Source organism: Emydura macquarii, unplaced genomic scaffold (genome assembly GCF_026122565.2).
Source record: "Emydura macquarii macquarii isolate MOO-44397 ecotype Brisbane River unplaced genomic scaffold, CSIRO-AGI_Emac_v2 contig_2365, whole genome shotgun sequence".
In the NCBI taxonomy this organism is placed as follows: Eukaryota; Metazoa; Chordata; order Testudines; family Chelidae; genus Emydura; species Emydura macquarii.
The window spans coordinates 3,345,147-3,364,697 of NW_027132502.1; the positions used below are offsets into that span (position 1 = coordinate 3,345,147).

At 46.5% G+C, this 19,551-nt stretch overlaps 1 protein-coding gene and 3 non-coding genes across 5 annotated transcripts; all 4 read right to left on the reverse strand.

Moving 5' to 3' along the window:
* Positions 1–6,996: 6,996 nt before the first annotated feature.
* On the reverse strand, positions 6,997–17,322 carry NCL (nucleolin). Of its 2 annotated transcripts, XM_067561121.1 has the most exons (15): positions 17,167–17,322; positions 15,805–15,912; positions 14,940–15,180; positions 14,400–14,552; positions 13,603–13,770; positions 13,234–13,320; positions 12,773–12,908; positions 11,696–11,832; positions 10,850–10,976; positions 10,493–10,626; positions 9,417–9,543; positions 9,096–9,247; positions 8,469–8,595; positions 7,690–7,916; positions 6,997–7,463 (listed from the first exon to the last, which is right to left on the reverse strand). In XM_067561121.1, exons 1-15 carry the CDS (start codon positions 17,182–17,184, stop codon positions 7,381–7,383), a joined length of 2,025 nt encoding a protein of 674 aa, XP_067417222.1. In that variant the 5' UTR covers positions 17,185–17,322; the 3' UTR covers positions 6,997–7,380. The 2 variants fall into 2 exon arrangements, with proteins under 2 accessions (XP_067417222.1, XP_067417223.1); XM_067561122.1 differs by lacking the exon at positions 14,400–14,552.
* LOC137161701 (small nucleolar RNA SNORA75) lies at positions 8,151–8,289 on the reverse strand. The gene has a single exon (XR_010922154.1). It is a non-coding gene; the product is annotated as a small nucleolar RNA SNORA75 (small nucleolar RNA).
* Positions 12,988–13,055, reverse strand: LOC137161702 (small nucleolar RNA SNORD82). Its single transcript, XR_010922155.1, has one exon. It is a non-coding gene; the product is annotated as a small nucleolar RNA SNORD82 (small nucleolar RNA).
* LOC137161703 (small nucleolar RNA SNORD20) lies at positions 13,408–13,484 on the reverse strand. Its single transcript, XR_010922156.1, has one exon. It is a non-coding gene; the product is annotated as a small nucleolar RNA SNORD20 (small nucleolar RNA).
* Positions 17,323–19,551: the final 2,229 nt, after the last annotated feature.

Here is a 19,551-nt window from a genome sequence, read left to right on the forward strand (position 1 = left end):
AAGGTGGCTAACTGAAGCGGCTTAATCCTTGGCATTGGGCACACGCAACCCGGCTCACCAGTAACCGGCTGCTTATTCATGCCAAAGGCCCAGTTGCCTCGCTGTCTATGGCCCTTTTTAACGGGCTACCCTCACAACGCCCCCTACGAGGCAGGGCTCTGCTGTTGTTCCTTTTACAACCAGGGACCGGCGACACGGCCTACGGCCTGGCTCTGCAAAGGGATTTAGGCACTTCAAGCCCATAGATTTCAATAGGACCATGAATTTCCACTTAGGAAAACCGTGAAGCAGTGTCTCTACTGCAGGGGCTTCAGCTCCCTGCTGTGCTATCGGCCAGCGCAGACTCAGCAGGCTAGCGAGGTACGGCTGCTCTTTGGCTTCGTTTGAGAGCCTCACTCCTGAAAGCCGTTTCCTGCCTGTAAAGAAAACCCAGGCAGCTGGGACCGGTCAGTGACCGGTCAGTGGTGTGTGTGTGTGTGTGTGTGTGTGTGTGTGTGTCCTTGGAAGGCAGCGACGGGGCAGGTCTTTAAAAATGCAGTTCTCCCCGTCCCCTCCGCTGACTTCAGCCTGCACTGCCCACACCACAGGGCGCTACCAGAGACAGCAGGTGTTAGAAAGCAGCAGAAAGGAGCAAGAACGAGTCCAGCCTTAAATGCCGCTGATGTCTTAGTGTGTCCAGGGCTGCGATGGAATCTAAGTCACCACCGGCTTTCTCCTCACGCGCCGGCTCCGACAAGTTACGGGCTCAGTGCAGAAATTAGTGGGTGAGGTTTGCTGGCCTGTGTTATGCTGGAGGCCCATACTGGGCCCTTCTGTCCCTAAAAATCTACGAACCAAAACCTCGGCCTTGTGGCTTAAATGGGTAGCGGCATCAGGCATGACCTTGTCGGGCCCCACGAGTGTGCATTGTTCGTTCAATTACAGTAGCACACGGGGGCGGCCCCAGCTGAGAGCCAGGCCCCACCAGGCCAGGTGTCGCAGACACGGTGCGAGCCAGTACCTGGCCCAAAGGCGACCCCATTTTACTAATGAAGAAGGGAGGCCCAGCGACCCCACTGGGAGCATAAAACGACTTGCTTGGCCATAACAACAGCTGTCACACGGGTTAGCGATAACAAACGGGCTGTCCTTGGGGTGGATTGGGGAGATGGAACCCTTTACTGACTGCTCGTTCCACCGCAATGCTGCGAGTGTGTGTGTGTGTGTGTGTGTTACTTTACAATCCTTTTATTCATAACAGTCTGTACATGTATACATGTCCAGCAACACCCCCCCAAAGCCCCTTATTTGGTTACAGTGACACCTACAAAATGAATATGAACAACTACATGATGAATACAATTATACCCGCCCCCTGTTCGTTGGTTACAGAATTACCTTACAGAGGTCAGGAGCATTACCGTAAATACAGTGTGCAAGGGAGGGAAAGTAGACAATGCTTTCTTCCCACCAAAGGCCTTGCGCAGAAGGGGAGAGAGTTATTTTGTTAGCCTCATCCCCTGCACAGACGGCCAGGAAGGGAGAGACCAGACTCCAGCTAGAATTCATACCAATTAGCAGAAACAAGGTTTGTCCGTGCCATGCCCCTGTTCCCTGTAACTTAGCCCTGACCATTTCTCCAGCTTTTAACTCTTTACTCTCCTACAACACGGTCTGAAGGGCCAAGGCTGTTAATAAACTGGTCCACAACTGCGCAGCAAGTCTACGGTGGGGCCCAGTCCTTATCCACACACCTGGTTTCCTCCCTGAGCGCCGCTTCCCCGAGAGGCAGCAGCCTCCACACAGTCCCACGCTCCACCCCGCAGCGTGGCTGGCTGCTGGTTTAGCCCTCTCCTCCAGGCTGGCCTCCACACCTAGTCTGGGACTCTTGTTTAAACATGTGGAGCTAAAACAATGTCGCTGTGGATGGAGCCCCTCATCCGTTTGCAAGATGAGGGTGTTGGTTTTTTTTAAAAGCATCAGCTCCCAGAGTCAGATAATTACCTGAGCATTTCAGTTTTCATTTAATCAAAATAATAAGCTGCCATGCTGCGTGATTGCCCAGAAAAGCAGGAAAATATGGCCCTCCCCATAACGGCTCAAACACCAAAAGGCAAAGAAAAGGGATGGATCACTCGATGATGGCCTGTTCTGTTCATTCCCTCTGAAGCATCTGGTCCTGGCCACTGTCAGAAGACAGGAGACCAGGAAGATGGACCATTGAGCTAATCCAGGCTGGCCGTTCTTACGGTCTTAAACAGAACCCAAAATTCATTTAAAAAAAAAAATCTCATGATTTCAGAGACGATCTGGCGATTTTAAGGGAGACTGACATGATTTCTGAGTCACTGAGGTTAGCAAGCCTGGTGTTTTTAAACCCCTTTCCACCTCCCCCAAAAACACAGCAGGATTTCTCGCTAGCATTTCAGAGAGTCCAGCAAGGCTACAAATGCGCCAGCCAGTCGCTTGCTCCGACTCGGCGTTCCCTGCCTCTCGAGCTGCAGCCTCTCTCCCCCAACGCCCAGCAATAGGCTCCCGTCGAGGTCTGAAAACCTGTAAATCACAGGTGCCAAAAAAAAAAAAAAAAACCAACAAAAAAACCCTCACCAGCTTTTCCCTGCCTTGCTCGATGCAAATGCTGCCATCGAGTGGTCTTGCTGCGAATCGCAGCAGAGCCTGTTCGACCATTTGCTGGCTTGCCTGGAAGCAGCCACCCATCTTCTAAAATGGCTGAAGCCCAAATTAAACTATAATTCACCAAATCCTCCCCGCAGCCGGGAGGAACACTGGCTGAACGACTTGAAAATAATTGTTAAGGCTGTCAGGCCGCCTGTGTTTTCTAGTCTCAGCTTTCCTTCTGGGACTAGGAGCGTTTACCACCTGGCTGCTTTTCTTTTGTGAACCGCTCTGTGCGTCGGTGAGGTAGAGGCCAGGAAAAGAAGGCAACACTTCATAATTCCCCTCTGGGCGTTGGAAAGGAACGACGCGGTGTGGGGCAGGTTTTGCCTTAGGCTGTGTTTTCACAGCACCTGTGAGCTCAATTTTAATTGGGGCCTATGGGGCACCACTGTAATACAAGCAGCTAAACGAAGGAGAGGGGGGACTTTCCCGTCACCTTGTGCAGCTCCTGACGTATGAGGTACAAGAGCCCATAGCTCTAATGAGCAGGGATCTCGGCCTCAGCAACTCAGAATAAAATGCAGGCTAACTCCCAGCGTTGCACCCCTCACTCCCAAAGGCATTACCTCCCCAGGCAAGAAAGGGTACGACAGATTTAAGGAATAGGCTTATGTGGCTTTGGGGAACTCGTTTCACCTCTGTCGCCGCAAGTTTCTTCATTTGTAAATGGGGGCTAAGACGCTGTCGTGAGCTTCGCTTCTTTGGCGTGTGCGAGCCGCTGCCGGAAGGAGCTCCCTGGAGCCAGGTACTTACAGCGTAAGCGTGAAGTATGGAAACAAAGCTGCCACAGCAACGCTGCTCCTCTGGTGCATTTCAGCAGTGACAACAGGGCAAAGCGGTACTACAAAGTGTTCAATACAACGTCTTTATGGGGGGACGACACATACTTTTAGTCCAGAGCTGCCATCAGCCTGTGCTAACGGTCACACCTGAGACGCGGTTTGAGTGAAGAGACATCTGAGCGACACCCAGAGAATTATCTAACAGCTCACCCCACGGCACCACGGGCACACACCACACTGCAGACTGGATATATAAGACGCTCTCCTGGAGCATGTAAAACCACACCCTCTAAAAGTTAGAGATCACATCAAGCCACAGTTGAAAAACCCCAAGTCACATGCTCAAAATGTGTAGGTTTGGAATTTCTCCTGTGCTTTTATTGGTTTTACACTTTGGAGCTTAGTTTCTAGGGAAGTGTCTACCACCACTGCCCCTTTGCAGTCTGCCGAAATTTAGCAGCCACTGCCTTGCCCCCGGCTGTAGGGATCCATGTGTTACAGTCACTCTTCTCATAAAGGGGAGAGAGGTATTCGGCCTTGACAGCTGCAAGGCTGGAGAGACAGGCTGGTATCTGTTCCCAGTTCCAAGATGCACCATTTGTGCAGAGGCACAGTCGTCATAGTTTGTATGATAAGTACACTAAGTAGACGAACGTTAGGCACTAGTGTTTGGAAAGGCCCGTTGCTCCAACAGCTTGGCTTCTGCACAACCCCTGGCCTCTGTAAGCTGCCAACCCTATCACGCAGGGCAAGATCTTTTGGGGCAGGTCTACACTAGAAATTTACAATCGATGCAGCTGCACTGGTGTAGTGCATCTGGTGACAACACTCTAAAGTGACAGGAAAGAGCTCTCCTGTCAGCTTAATAATGCAGCCTCCACGAGAGGGGGTAGCTATGGCAGGCGGTAGCTGGCTCCATGGGGGGTTAGGGTCAGTATAACTACATGGGGCTCAGGGGTGTGGATTTTTCAGTAAGTCTGTAATGTAGACCTGCCCTGTAAGCTAGTGGATCACCACCCCACAGAATGTGTTTCCCATTACTCAAAGGACTTAATTTTTTTAAAGCCTGGAACTTTCCCATCTTGTATAAAAAGGATCACAGGGCTTCCAAGGAGAAGGAATGTTGCATGGGTGCAAGTTAAGAGTTATGGTCTCCAGTATCCAAGAATAGCTTGTGCTCTATACACTCAACTGAAGACAGCAGGGAAGAACCTATAACATGCTTGCAAGCTCTGTATGTCACCCTATCCGCAGAGCCCTGGTTTAAAGCCACCTGCCAAGATGTCATAGGAAATGCTATTGCGCAGCTGCAGAGGCTTTAGTGTTCTCAGGTACTGACACACGAAGTAGGGAACCACTTCTAGGCCAGCAAGCCGAAGATTTCACACACCAAAAAAGCCTTCTCCTATTTTAGCTCAATATTTTTACAGTAGTAACTTATACAATTCATTTTAATACTTAAAAAAGCCTCCTCTATTAAACAGCAGTTAGGCATCATCAACACTGGAGCTCATGGGGATTTTGCTCCTGGCTCCTCCAAAGTCTTCCATCTTTAGCGACATAGGGCCTGCTTCTCATCAGGGCCAGTGGCTGTAGCGGTTTCCCTTCTGTGAACTAACACCACTTCCCGGCATCATGGGGCATAAAGTAAGTTCACTAACAGCCATGAAGATTCTCAGATATTAGTGATGAGCCCCACAAAGAGGGCGCTATGTACAGAAATGTTCATTTACCTGCAAGCTCTCATAGCATGAAGATACCATGTAGCAGAAGCCACCTTTTAAAATCTTGGATTGTGTAGAATAAAGCAGTGTGCTACACGCTGTGGTATGTGACATTCTACCTCACTTACAAGATACAGAATCTATGCTGCAGTTACAGACTGTAGCGTTCTCTGAAATAGATTTCTACCCCTTCTAGTTTCCCTTTCAGGGGGAATCAAGAGCTGATGTTCACACTACTTTAAAGAAGAGGGGTAAGGAAATACTATACCTATGTTTTTTTTAAAAAAAGAATCACTACTCTACAAAGTAATTTATAACATTGCTAGGAGGCAGAGGTTAGTTTTACACATGGGAGAAATTTCACACAGGCTAAGTGATGGCTACAGCTGTAATTGCAGCAGAGGAGGAAAACCAGACTCTGGTGCTCATGTGCTTACACCACTGGAATATGATGCTTTTTAGTGTTCACGTGTCAGACTTCCTGTCACCTTGGGTAAGATCCTCAAGTGCCATGCCTACAGCCCATTTCCAAGATGAGGATTCCCTTCTTCAAGCCTGTCTTTATTCTAAGCAGATGTTTGGAATGGGTGTATTTACTCTTTCCTTTGTCCAGTACAAGGGGTCTCCACACTGTCATACCACAAAGTTACATCCATCATTTCACCACTGTCTGGTGTCAGGTAGAGGGAGCTCAGTTCTATGAGTTTGGCATTGTAATGAACGTAAAAGACGACTTGTTATACACAACATCTAGAGAAGGGAAGAAATTCATGACAGATGTGTAGTAAGTGTTCCATTAAACTGCTAGGGCAGGAATTAGACTTCCTAACAAAAGTGGCAAGCTCACATTTTTTGCAGCTCTGTTACATTTGCAAAAAGCATCTTTCAGAAAACCTCTAAAATTCTTCTCGCTGTATGTTTTGCTACATTCCATTAGACAATCATCTTAATACTACAGGACATGTACAATCTGAACTGTCTGATTTGTGTAACTGATTTGCTCTGTCTAGCTGGCCAAGTTTTACTTAGTGAAGTGTTTGAAATAATGGAGATTCAACTAGTCATGGGAGGAGCAGAGACAGGTTCTCTCTCCTTTCCTCCATGCAGGAAGTTCCAATTCCCAGTGCACTGGGCTTCATTCTCCATATACTAAGTCATGTAGCAACTAAACAGATTTAGGCATTTAAAGGCATTATTGTTAGAGCTAAAACAAGAAAGCTGGCTATTGTTTTAGAAAGACAAAAGCTCCATCACTGGACATTCTTTATATTTAAGTTTTGGTCCCAACCAAGAAAGGCAGAAATTTTCATTAATGAGTTTTGATTCTATAAACTCTGAATATGGCATATGGGGGATAGAGCTACAGCAAATTTTTCCATCGTATCTTCTTGGTTAGGCATTTCCCTCCATCCCCTTTCACAGGCAGTACAGTTTTTAAGTCTCAGACTTCTCCATCCTCCTATCTTCACAGTGTTCCTATATACTGAGCTACTGGCCTTTCCAAACTGCAACTTCAAGTGACAGAGGCTTGCAAGCACAGGAATGGGATTTGGAACAGCTGTTCTATGGAGAGTTAGAGTGGGCACTCTTTGAACAAGAAGTGGCACAGCCGAGATCTTAGACAAACTGGTACTGCTACGCATAAAGAGGTTTCAAATGTCCATCTAGAGCCTTGTGCGGGACTATTTTTCAATCCCACTCCAGCTATTATGGCAGTAGGTCTTGTGGGAGCCCAGTCCCACTGCAGGACTCTAACCTAGAGCTTGCTTTCTTTCCAGTCCTAGACTGCTAACTCATCAGCACTTGATGAAGAAAGGCAGGAAGACATGCGCACCAGTTCAGGCCCTTTAATCTGTCTGAGACAGGGTGCCGAAGCACAAAAAATGATAAAACATTCTGCATTTTTACAGCAAAAAACCTACAGAAATTTATAGGGAAAAAAATATTTTTGTACATGGGGTAAAACGTTAGAAATTCAAGACAACTCACAGACAAGGGGCAACTCCCACATCTAGCACTCATTTCTTTAAAAAGTTCGTTTGAATAGCCAGGCGGTTGGCTCTCTCTTTGAAATGATAGTTACTTTTCCCAAGTGGCTCACAGTACTGCTTTGCATCTTGGAATGTCCTCAGAAGGCTCCGTGTCAATATAAGATGGCAGAATAAAAACCCCAGAGTCCTTTCAGATAGCAGGGGGAAGGAAGGAAAAGGAAACGCTTAGTCATCAAATTTTATCTTCTTCCCTTGTGGCTTGTGTTCTCCTCCTCCTCCTCTGCCTCCCCGGAAGCCACCTCCTCTACCTGGAAAGAAATTGAAGCGATTAAGGAACCAAAATTGTATTTATAGACTTGGAAGTTAGTATCCCCCCAGAATGAGCTTGGAAGGTTACAGCATGTGGAAGGGAAAGCAGACCTCTCTGATGTGGTCCATTAGAATATTGAAAGTGTGTGCCTTTCTTGGGATTAGTCAGGCAATATTTTAAATAAGTCAATAACATGCTAAGTTTTGGTTATACTTTCTTCATACCTCCAAATCCTCTGCCGCCACCCCGTCCGCCGAATCCACCTCTGCCACCCCGTCCTCCTCTTCCTCCACGTCCGCCAAATCCACCACCAAATCCACCACCGCGCTGACCATCACCCTTGGGCTTGGCATAGTCAAGGGTCACTTTGTTTCCATCAATCTCTCCATCCTCCATGGCTTCTTTGGCTGCTTTGGCATCTTCTGGGCAGCTGAAGTCCACAAACCCAAACCTATACAAAGTGGTGAAAGAAACAGTTCACCTTCCAGTGAGGTGAGCCATGCAGAGCAGTTCCACCCTTCACCAGAATACCATGCATGCTGAAGAGCTACACTGTAATGTGTGCATTGTTAATATTCACCAACTGGTAGTTTGAGACCACAAGATCTACAATGTGATGTTTCATTACCATCCTGTCATGAGTGCTACAAGACCACACATAGCTTGTTACAGAAGAACACGTATCCAGTGTCCCACAGCCGTGGCTAATCACCCATTTAAAGCCAAAAAGGTGAATATGCCAGTGCTGAGCACTTAATATTCTTCTCGTGCGAATCCATAGGCTGCCACTGGTTTTACGGCAGAAAGGAGCTCATTGAGAAGGATGTTACACTGTTACTGCTTACCGGTGCAACAGAATATTCATGATTATAAGCCTGTTTCCTCTTAGCAACTAGCTGCTAATGTTATTAATACCAATTCGAAGTCAGTTAGGATTTCAATCGATTAATCAAGACATCTTCCAACAGGAAGTGAGTTATACCACCTCCAGATTAGAGCTTACCCTTTCGATGAGCCAGTGTCTCTGTCCATGACTATTCTGGCATTGACAGAGCCCTCAAACGACTCTCTCAACGTCTCCTCTGTGGTGTCCTCAGAAAGGCCTTTGACAAACAGCGTTTTGGTTTGCTCTAAAGAAAGAATCCATTTTCAGATCAAACCACTTTTGTAAAGTTTCTGCCTTAAGTAAGATTTGTGAGCTAGGTTCCAAGCCAAGTGTACATCAAGCCCTTTTACGTTAAAAAAGGAGAGGTTAGCCTGTTGAACACTGTGGATGACTCTGAGCTGTCACATAAAAACCCAATATCCATATCAACATTCTAAGGTTGCTTTCCTGGGACACAACTACAAAAATAGAAAGGCCAAAAATATTTAAGTGAGTGATAGAGAAAGAGCTAAGAGATTTCTTTCAAGATTTTAAAAGGAAAAAAAAAAAAAAAAAAATCACATCCACCTCTTAAACCTCATTCTTGCTGCTCTTCACTGTTCCTAGCATCTGAGAAGCAAGTTGTTCCACACCATTTGTCCACATTAAAATGATTTTTGGAGAACAGATTTAAGTTTCCATGAATTATGGCTGAAACAAAGTATCAACACCACTGAAGGTCAGGATAAGGCATAGGGCACTTACGATTAAATCCTCCTCTGGTGTTACCACTTCCTTTCTGTCCAGCTGGTGCACTGAATTCCAGTCTGATTGTTCTGCCTTCAATTTCTGTGTTGTTACAGGAATTCAAAGCTTCTTTAGCATCTTCAGCTGTGGAAAATTCTATGAACGCATATCTAGGTGGAGAGAAAAATCCAAATCAGACTGGAGACTTGTTCTCACCTGGGTCCTAAATAGCATGGAATACGTCTGCCATTCTGAATAATTAAAACACAATGATCAAGACAGCATTAAGTGCATTTACTCAGGGGAGGTAGGTGGGAATACAAGTCCATTCTTACACACCCTTTAGGCTTGCCCTGGTTATTTTGTGGCATCCTGATAGCAGAGGCTTTTTCAAATAATTCTTGAAGAGATTCTTCTGTTGCATTGTATGAGAGGTTGTTCACAATTAGGGTCTTTGACTCCCCACCTATCAGGAAGGAAAAAGAACTTAGAACTGTGCATTTACAGACAGACTTTTCAGCACTAATCAAAAGAGCAAAGGGGAATGGGGTGTTTTCAGGGTTATGTATCTGTACCCACCAGGGTTATCTTCCTCAGTCACCATGCACAAGGAAGACTCCCAAGCATGAGGTATCAGCATTTAGTGTATTGCACATCAGGGTCATTGATACCTGGGACTAGCTGGGTTGTTCAGAACTAGCGAATCTCTGTACAACTTAAAAGAATGCTGAGAAACTCCAGAAGGGTTTAAGAATTGTTTAAATGCTTATTTGTGCAAGGTGCTCAATGGACAACTGTGGAAACAAATCCTCTGTTCCAACAATGTTCACCAATGAACACCACACTCGCTCTCTCTCTCCAGGTCAAGGTCTGAAATGATGGAACTTGTCCCACTAACAGGCAAGTTTAGCCACTGTGATTTTTTACCACTATATAACGTGGCATGAAGTGTTTGGGACTGACAGTAGAATGAGAAGAAGGAAAATACACAAGATTCCACCCATATTATCCAAAGATATCCTGTGAACTGCTATGATCTGCTTGTGCTAGGAGCACAGCGTACCTGGCCCCTGCCCTGGTAAAGTTAGCCAAGACATAGGGTTATCAAGATTAAAATTTTGTCACACCCCCAGTACCAATGGAAGCAGGGAACGCTGGGGACACTCCCTGTCGGGGCAGGAAGCTTTTGTGAACCCTCCCCCCACCCCCAGCTGCTGGCTGTGGCTCAAAGCTCCAAGACCCCCCATCCTCTGCCCACAGGGGCAGGGAGTTGCCAGGCCCCCCAGCAGCTAACAGCTCTTCGCCCCCGCAGCTAAAGCAGAAAATGTCACGGAGGTCGCAGGAAGTCTGAGATTCTGTGACATAATCTAGCTATCATGTACTGGTTATTATACATTACAGTGCTGTATAATTACCTTTTTGTGTCTCTTGATGGCTCTTCTCTCCTGTGTAGTCTAAGATGATGGCACGACCCTCAATTTCAGTGCCCTGCTTCTCCTCTAGTGCCTTGTCTGCCTCAGCTTCTGTTTTAAACTCTACATAGGCAATCCTAGAATGATGAAGAAAGCAGATGAACACAGTTTCTTTGGGTAATATTGAATAGGCACAGAAAGCTAAAACCCACATGGTGCTTTTAGCACAAGTAGCATTTTAATTTCACTTTTATAAATAGATCTTGAAGACAGCAAGACACCAGTCCATATCAAAGAGGCAACACATGCCTGAGGAAATAGGAAATAAAATGACGGCCACAAATTATCACAACTACATACCCTTTACTGTTCCCATCCTTGCCAGCCACTAGCCTGATTTCTAGGGCATCTTCAAATACTTCTCTCAGTTCATCTTGAGTTATACGGTAAGGCAGATTCTTCACAAAGAGTGTTCTGGCATCTCTCTCTACAAAAAGAGGAACAATTTAAGATTTCCTAGTACACAGTACTGCAGTGAACAAACGGTTGGCTTGATTCTTTTCAGGATCTAGGCTGCCAGCTCCAGTAAAGCCAAATCACCAGGATACATGTAAAGTTGATATTTTATATTTGTGCCAGGAACAGTTATAATTTTATACATTAAGGGCTAAATCTAGGTCCAAAAGGTAGAAACATCTCTTCCACCTACAGGTTTGCTGCTAGTATGAACCTGTGCCCTCAAATACAACCTATATCATCTGAATTTTATCTCCATACCAGAGACATAAATGAAATAAGGTTTTTTGAAGTAAGAGTACAGTCTGCTTGAGATTTTCAAACCCAGCAAGGGGATTTAGATACATCTCCCATTTTAATTAATGCATGAGATCCAAATCCCATAGACGGCTTTGAAAATCTCAACTCCTATAACAAGGTTTGATGGAAGTGGTGAACTATTACAACCAGAACTTGTTACATCAACTTACATTAGATTAATTTATTGTTAATAAGAAACCACTGAAGTACTTATAACAAAGGTGCCCTTTCTTCTTAAGATACAACAAAAATACAATTAAAAAAAGCCATTAACTATTTCTGCAGGTTTTTCCAGTCACGGATCAGGACAGCCCAGACTGGCTTGCTGATCACGACAAGATGTATAACCTGGAAATCTAGCAGATAAAGGACAAAAGTTATTTTTCATACCTTTCTTTGTTTCTTTAATGATTTCTTTACTCCTTGCTTTCTCCAGTTTGATTTCCAAACCCATGAATTTCTTCCCATTAAATTCAAGGGATTTATCCAGGTCCTCAGCTGATGAGAAGTCTACATAACCAAACCGCCTGAAACAAGAAAGACTTCAATGTGTACGTTGAACCTTGGAGTAGTGTCAAGAGCACACACGGTGGAAGTCTGGTCAGTAAGAACAGGTCTATACTGCATTGTATACCTGGGTCTGTACAACCTGCGCTTGTGGACTTGGTATTTCCAAGCCCATGGTTGAGTGTCCACACAGCATTGTAAACCTGAGCTTATATTGCTAGACTTGAGTCCACCCTGCTAAAGCATCCACCCTGCACTGCACAGACCACCTGACTTGGGTCTGCAGCTTGAGCTGCATCCATACTGCAAAACAAGAAGGGCTTGGACCAGAGTCACAGAGGAACCCCCTCTTAGGGCCGAGGTCCTGCATACTTGCTGATCGGAGTCAAGACTCTGTGTGTGTGTGTGTGTGTGTGTGGATGGGAAGGGAGCTTGGGCTCAAATCTGAATTAGGACCCAGGCTTGAAAGCCACCTTCAAAAAGACATAATGATTGAAACAGCTTTACAGTGGAAGCTATCAATAGATAAACATTACATAACTAATGCTAGTCAGAAGAGCTGTGCTCCTAGACAAGGAATCTAGCACGTTGTTTGTCCCAAGACAGTCAAAAGATAGCTCTGTAGAACGCATGATAGCTTAGACTCAGCTGCCCAAACAAGGGCTATATGTAAATATATCTATATTTGTATATATTGTAAAATGAAGACTGCAGCCTTCCTGTTTAGTACAGACATGCTGCCTGAATCAACTACAGGTCCTGGGAGTAAGTGCTTCACCTTATTCAGAGTAGCATAAGGCTCCACTTTGTCCAACAGTTCCACATATTATCTAGTGACCGCTTAAACATTATGAAAAAAACCTTATTTTTAGTTTGTTCCCTTATGCCTGCTAACTGTGTCAGTAATTTACAGGTTGCTACGAAGAGAAAGGGGCAGCAGAATTATAGTGAAGAGCTTACTTGGAACCACCAATTCTGACTTGCAGAACTGGAAGGTCCTTTTTGCCAAAGAATTCTTTGATGGCAGTCTTCAGTTCTTCATAGTCCTTGCTGGGGTTCAAATTTCCCATGAAGAGGGAGAAAGCTGAAGCAGTTTCTTTAAGAAAAAAATGTAAGTTCAATTAGGCAAATTAAAGGATGGTCAAATTGGAGACATCTCACTGTAAAGGACTACAGCACATCAGTTTATATAAGAGTCACATCAGACTTCAGTATTAAGTCCCTAGTATTCATCATTTATGCTGGCAGCAACATACAAAAGCCAAAGACTCAAATCCCTTAGTGCAAGTTCCCCAGCCAGTACCTTCCCACATTAGATGTAAAAATTTTGAACATTCTCTCTGGCTCACTCACTGCAATAAGCAGAGTCTTGACTTCAGCTGCAGTACGAACACATTTCAGGATGCCCCATGCTAACTCACCTTCAGTTTTCTTTTTCTTGACTTCCGGGACATTTTTTTGCTTGGGCATTTCTTTCTTTCGTTTTCCAGGTACTTCCTTCACAGGTTCTGTGGTACAGGAAAAGACATCAGAAGGATCTTAGAATAAAATCAAGTTAAACACCGGGTTACAAATCCCCCCTTCCCTCCCAAATGCTGGATCAGTACTTGACTATCTTGAGAAACTTCATTGATTTTCATCACATCATTGTAGTGAGTGTTCATCAGTTCCAGCTTTGGAAGATAGGATTGGACAAAGAATTCTAGACAAGTTTTATTGTTGCTTTAGGTAACAGTTCTGTATATTACTACACGGCAGGGATTTATGCAAGAATAGAACATTCAACTCACCTTCATCTTCGTCTTCCTCATCATCGTCCTCTTCGTCTTCCTCATCATCGTCCTCTTCGTCTTCCTCATCATCGTCAGAGTCTGCCTTTGCTTTCACTGGCACAGCTTTCACAGGAGCAGCTTTTTTTCCTTTTGCTGGGGTTGTGTCCATGGCCCCATCATCAGAGTCTGAAAGATCGAAACAGATCTTTCTTGGGAACGATTCAATTCCTGTGCAACTGAGCAAGGAATTTCCACCCTCATTTCCCCTCTGGTAAAATGGGCCATGCCTCTTACAAAAGGAAATGGACAAGACAAAAGAAGGGTAAGCTCTTTGAGGCAGAGACTCAACCTGTGTTTTACAATGCTTAATGCAACTGGATCCAGAAAGTGGTTGAGGTCTCTTATCTTATGTCTACACTGCAATAAAACTCCCACGATTGGCCCAAGTCAACTGTCATGGACTGGCTGTGGGTGTTTTATTGCAGTGTAGACAAATCCTAAAGTGCTACTCTACTATTATTAGCATTAGTTGTGTCCAATAAATACTAACAAAGCTCCACAGAAAGCAGCAATTGGAAATAATTGTTAAACTCCAATATACAAATAAAGCTAAAGAGTAAGCATCAGTGGCCTTATAAAATCAGGTCTGCGTAAGTGGAACAAGCAAGCAAAGAGGTTTCAATCATACAAACAGCTCAGCATGTTATTAGTGCTGTGGCAGCCTCCGTGGGTTCAAGCCAAATCAAAACCTGTGCATTTTTTAAGTATCAAAACTATATAATAAAGCCTTCCCATAACCAGTGTGGTTTACACACCATCCTCTTCCTCTTCTTCATCATCGTCGTCATCCTCATCATCATCCTCTTCCTCATCAGATACTTGTTTTGCAGGTACCACTACAGGCTTTGCTGCTACAGGCTTCTTGGCTGCAGGCTTCACAGGTATCGCTACTTCCTCCTCAGATTCATCTGTAAAAACAGTTTCTCACTCACTAATCTGCATACTATCAATGAGCATTTATACTGTTAATTTAGGTTTGTTCATGTAATGTACTGTATGAGATGTTGGTAAAGAAAGCTGTGAAAACAAGGAATTAAGCCTTAGCTTGAACCATGCACAATGGAGAACCCACGCAAGCTTCCTCTGAACAGCTCTGCCACTTTAACTTAGTTCTAGTGACCTATCAACCTCTCACTTTTGCTATACAAACCTGATGCCTCACTTGATTAAAACTTACCAGTTGTGCTGAACTGCACACTGGTTTGTGATATGGAAAAATATTTAGGTTAAGGAGATGTAACCAATTTGTTCTAAGATGGCAAAGCATTTAACAGAAAAGTGAAATTTTGACTTGCCAGAGTCATCTTCATCTTCCTCGCTCTCCTCCTCCTCTTCTTCTTCTTCCTCCCTGTCTTCTTTCTTTGCATTTTTTCCATTTTTAGCCCCCTTGGCAGGAGTGGCAACCGCCTTCTTGGCGGGAGTGGCAACCACCTTCTTGGCGGGAGTGGCAACCACCTTCTTGGCGGGAGTGGCAACCACCTTCTTGGCGGGAGTAACTGCTGCTTTTGGTGTTACCACTTTCTTCTGAGGAACCACCTTATAGAACAGACACAAATCAAAGAAGTATATCCAACTCCTAAATTAGATTAAAATTATTATTCCTTTAAAACACGTTTATTTCAGACTGTCAAACATTCAGCAAGTGATGTCGCTACCAACCCCACCACAAGTATTCATCAAACTAGACCCTGGGTTTCAGTACCTAGAAAGACTGCAAGGACCAAATTGTAAAGTCACGTTGGCAGCTCACTCAGAACCAAAGGACTGTCCCTCATTTACATATACAATATATACCTCCCTGCTACATACGAAGTTGTGGCACCTCTAAGTCTATTTTAGCCCCCTCTGCCTCCATGTCTTGGACATCTGGAGGTGGTGGTGTTACCAAGTATAAAGAGATGCCAACCTTAAGAATTTATGGTAAGAACTGGGTATCAGTAGATGTCCTTTCTGACAGAATTACTTCGTTTCTGATGAAAGCCCCACAGAAAACTTTACAGTGCCACATCTAAAGGTTTAAGTCAGTTAGCTACTTGCTAACGCAGGCTCATCATCGCTCTATTTATTTCATTCACCAAAGGCTTTCGGGTTGTGTTGCCCAAGTGAATAAATTTATTCCCAAAGTGGGAGTAAAACAGAATCAAGTTGTAAAATGATCACCTCTTCCTCACTACTGTCCTCTTCCTCTGAGGAGTCTTCCTCACTATCTTCTACCTCCTTTGGGACAGGAGGAGCCATTTTTTTCTGTTTGGCTTGATTCTTCGGATTCTGAAAGAGGAAACGTGAAATATGAACATACATTAACGTTCACCTATTTAATCTTCCAATTTAGTAAGTTATTTCTGCAAAAGAAGGTAAAAGACGCTGAAGCCATAAAACATTAAGCCAAACTGTTTTAATCTTTTAGCATAATTGCTTCCAAATTGTGCTTGCACACAGGATTATTACAACTGCGTGCTGCCACTACTTTCTTATCAATTTTGGAAATCGGGTGTCCATGATGTCACCCTGCATCATGCCTTCAGCAGCGACCAACACGTGCTTTTCGGAAGATGGGAAGTGCCTGCTAATGAACCTGACAGACAAGGTGAGCGATGTAATCACTTTTACTGGACCAACTTCTGTGGGTGCAGGGAAACAAGCTTTCCAGCCACCTGGTCAGTTTGTCATGGGCGGGCCTTTAATAAAAAGCAGCCACAGAGAGAAGAGGAGCGCGCCTCTCCCGGCGCAAGTCACGCCTAAAAGCCATTTGCCGCCCTGCCTCCCGCCCAGACAGATCCACGCCGATCCGCACCGTGCCCGTCGGGCCCGCAGGGCGGCTGCTCCCCGCGACGTTGGATCGCGCGGCCGGGCCACGGCCCGCACGCGGAAGGCCGGGGCGCTCGAGCGCTTCCCTTGCCCCCGCCGGGAAGGAGCGACAAAGGGCCTTGATTTGAACCATGCGGGACAGGCAGGGCCGCGCCGCGTGCTCGCTGCCGCGGCTCCGGAGGCACCACGTGGCCGCCCCCCCACCCCCACCACGCCGCGCGCACGCAGCCTGAGGCCTTCCCATCCGGCAGCGCGAGCCCCGCCGGCTCCGCCCCCCTCCCCTCTCGCGCGCGCCGACGACCGTTTAGCTTCCGCCGCGAGCCCCTGAAGGGGAGCCTAGAAACCCCCCCCCCCCCTCAACGGCCAGAAAAGGCCCGGGGCTTAGAAACGGCCACGAGCCCTGCGGCCAGGAGCCCGAAGGCGGCAAACGGCCTTGGCGGCGGGGACGGGAGAGGCCGCACGCAACCTGCTGCGGGGGAGGGGCGGGGAGAGGTAGAAATGCTTCCCCTCAGGGAACCGTTGGGGGGGGAGGGGAGACGAGAAATCGACCCCCCCCCGGCGCCGCGACCCGAGGGGTCTGGCAGCTGCTCCCCCCCCCCTCAGAGACGGGGCCTGGTAGGGTCCGCTGCGGCGGGTCCTCCGTTCCCCAGGGCCTGGCCGGGGCGTGCGCCCGCCTCGCCCTCCCCCGGGCTTAGGGCTCCCCGCAGGCCTCACCTTGGCGATCTTCACCATGATGGCGGCGGGGCGCTACGGGCCGGCGGGGCGGGTGGCTCGGTCGGGTCCGTGTGCGGCAGCAGCGAGAACAGCGACTCGACTCTGCCTCGGCCTGTGTGAAGTGAAAGAGAGCCCCGCCCCGCTCCATCCGCCCGCAAACCCTGCGCCCCGCCCCCACCCTCTCCGCCCCGCCAGGCCAATCGCCACACGCGCCGCCCGCCTCCGAGTGCGGAATATGCACCAATCCGCGCGGCGCGCTCTCCCTGGCCAATCGCAGCGCGTGTTACAGCGAGAGGTCGTGCCCGCTGGGGAGGAGGGGTAATGTAACCAATCGGCGGCTGCGCTCCGATGGGGCTCGGGTGGCAGGGGGCTGGTGAAGGAGCGGCGCAGCCGGGACAGCACGTGGCTCGAGGAAAACCACGTGCACAGCCTGAGCCTGGTCCTGGGCTCCTGGGACCACCCCCTCCCGTGCTGCTGGGGAGCCAGGGGGCACGTTACTCCTGGGGCTAGGGAGCCAGCAATCCTCAGCCCTGGGGGTGGGGCAGGGGATCAGGCCAGCCCTGGGGGACTGGCAATGGGGTCACCCAGCCTGCGGGCTAGGAGTGCTCTAGGGGGAAATGGGGGAGTTATGCTAGGGGGACTTGGGCTGGTGATGGACTGGAGCCCGTGCTTTCTTCTATGATCTCCTTTATCCTGCTGCCCATCTCCATGGTGTCTGCGTTCCTTACACATAAAATGAATAGTGAAGTCCCTAGTAGAGTTTGTAGAGCCTCCCGCATGTCTCTCTTTTCAGGGTAACAACTTTGCTTTGGACAAGGTATTTTTTCTCCTTTCTTTTGGTTTGTGGGGGTTAGAGAATAGAAGGGGTTTGTTTTCCCTCTTCTTTTCACCTGTCTTTTCCAGTCTCCATCAATATCTCTTTTCCTGCCATCTCTACCCATCATGATCCTTTGTATTCTGTTTCTATCTCCTCATTTCACTTGCTCTTAGGTGGGACATGTCTACACTGCAAGTGAAGGTGTGGTTGTAGCACAGCTAGGCATATCTGTGCTAGTTTTAATCTAGGTCGGGTAACAATAGAGTAGCTGGAATGGCACGGGTTAGCAACCAGACTGCATGCCCAGTTACCCTGGTTAGGCTATCTGTGGTGAAGCCCGTGCCACCATGTCTGCATTACTCTCTGTGCCTACTCATGCTACAATCACACCTTCGCTTGCAGTGTAGATGTACCTGTGGAGCACAGGCCAGAGTGTGGGTTCTGCTCACTTCCAATGGCAAGTGAATTGAGACGGTCCTGAGTTTAGATAGCACAAAATGTAGGTGCTGTAGAAATACCATATATATGACAGATTCAATTAGACACAGTAAATTATCTTTGCTGTTGTTGGACCCTATTTTGTACAAACATCCAAAATTTCGGATCCCAACCCGTACGAATCCAATACATTTTAATGGACAATACTATCATTATTAATCATGTTTATTATGGTAGTGTCTAGGGACCAACCAAGATCCAGACCTAATTATGCTAGGCATTGTTCAAACACAAAGTAAGAGGCAATCCCTGCCTTAAAGAGCTTACTCTGTAAAATGTTATCCTCAGTAACACTAAGATATGTCTAAGCTAACAATGTTGGGAATCATTAGGAAATGGCTAGATAATAAGACAGAAAATATATTGCCACTTCATAAATCCGTGGTATGCTCACATCATGAATACTGCGTGCAAATCTGGCTGCTCCATCTCAAAAAAGATAAATTGGAATTGGAAAAGGTACAGAAAAGGGCAACAAAAATGATTAGGGGTATGGAGCAGCTTCCATATGATGACAGATGAGAACACTGGGACTTTTCAGCTTGGAAAAGAGATGACTAAGGGGGGGAATGTGATAGAGGTCTATAAAATCATGACTGATGTGGAGAAAGCAAATAAGGAAGTGTTATTTACTCCATCTCATAACACAAGAACTAGGTGTCATCAAATGAAATAGGCAGCAGGTTTAAAACGAACAAAAGAAAGTATTTCTTCACACAACACACAGTCATGTGCAACTCCTTGCCAGAGGATGTTCTGAAGGCCAAGACTATATAACAAGGTTCAAAAAAGAACTAGATTAAGTTCTTGGAGGCTAGGTCCATCAGTGGGTATTAGCCAGGATGGGCAGGGATGCAAAACCATGCTCTGAAGTAACCCAAGCCTCTGTTTTCCAGAAGCTGGGAATGGGCGACAGGATGGATCACTTGGTGATGACCTGTTCTCTTCATTTCCTCTGAAGCACCTGCCATTGGCCACTGTTGGAAGACAGGATAGTTGACTAGATGGACCATTGATCTGACCCAGGATGGCCGTTCTTATGTCTATATTTTTAGCTGGGGTGTAATTCC

Bases quoted from the DNA above. Each gene is read 5' to 3' on its own strand.
- NCL (XM_067561121.1), bottom strand. The intron at 15,181-15,804 runs GTGATCATTTTA...CTGTTCTATAAG, and splicing joins AGGACAGTAGTGAGGAAGAG to GTGGTTCCTCAGAAGAAAGT. The intron at 7,464-7,689 runs GTATGAAGAAAG...ATTTCTTTCCAG, and splicing joins TGGCGGCAGAGGATTTGGAG to GTAGAGGAGGTGGCTTCCGG.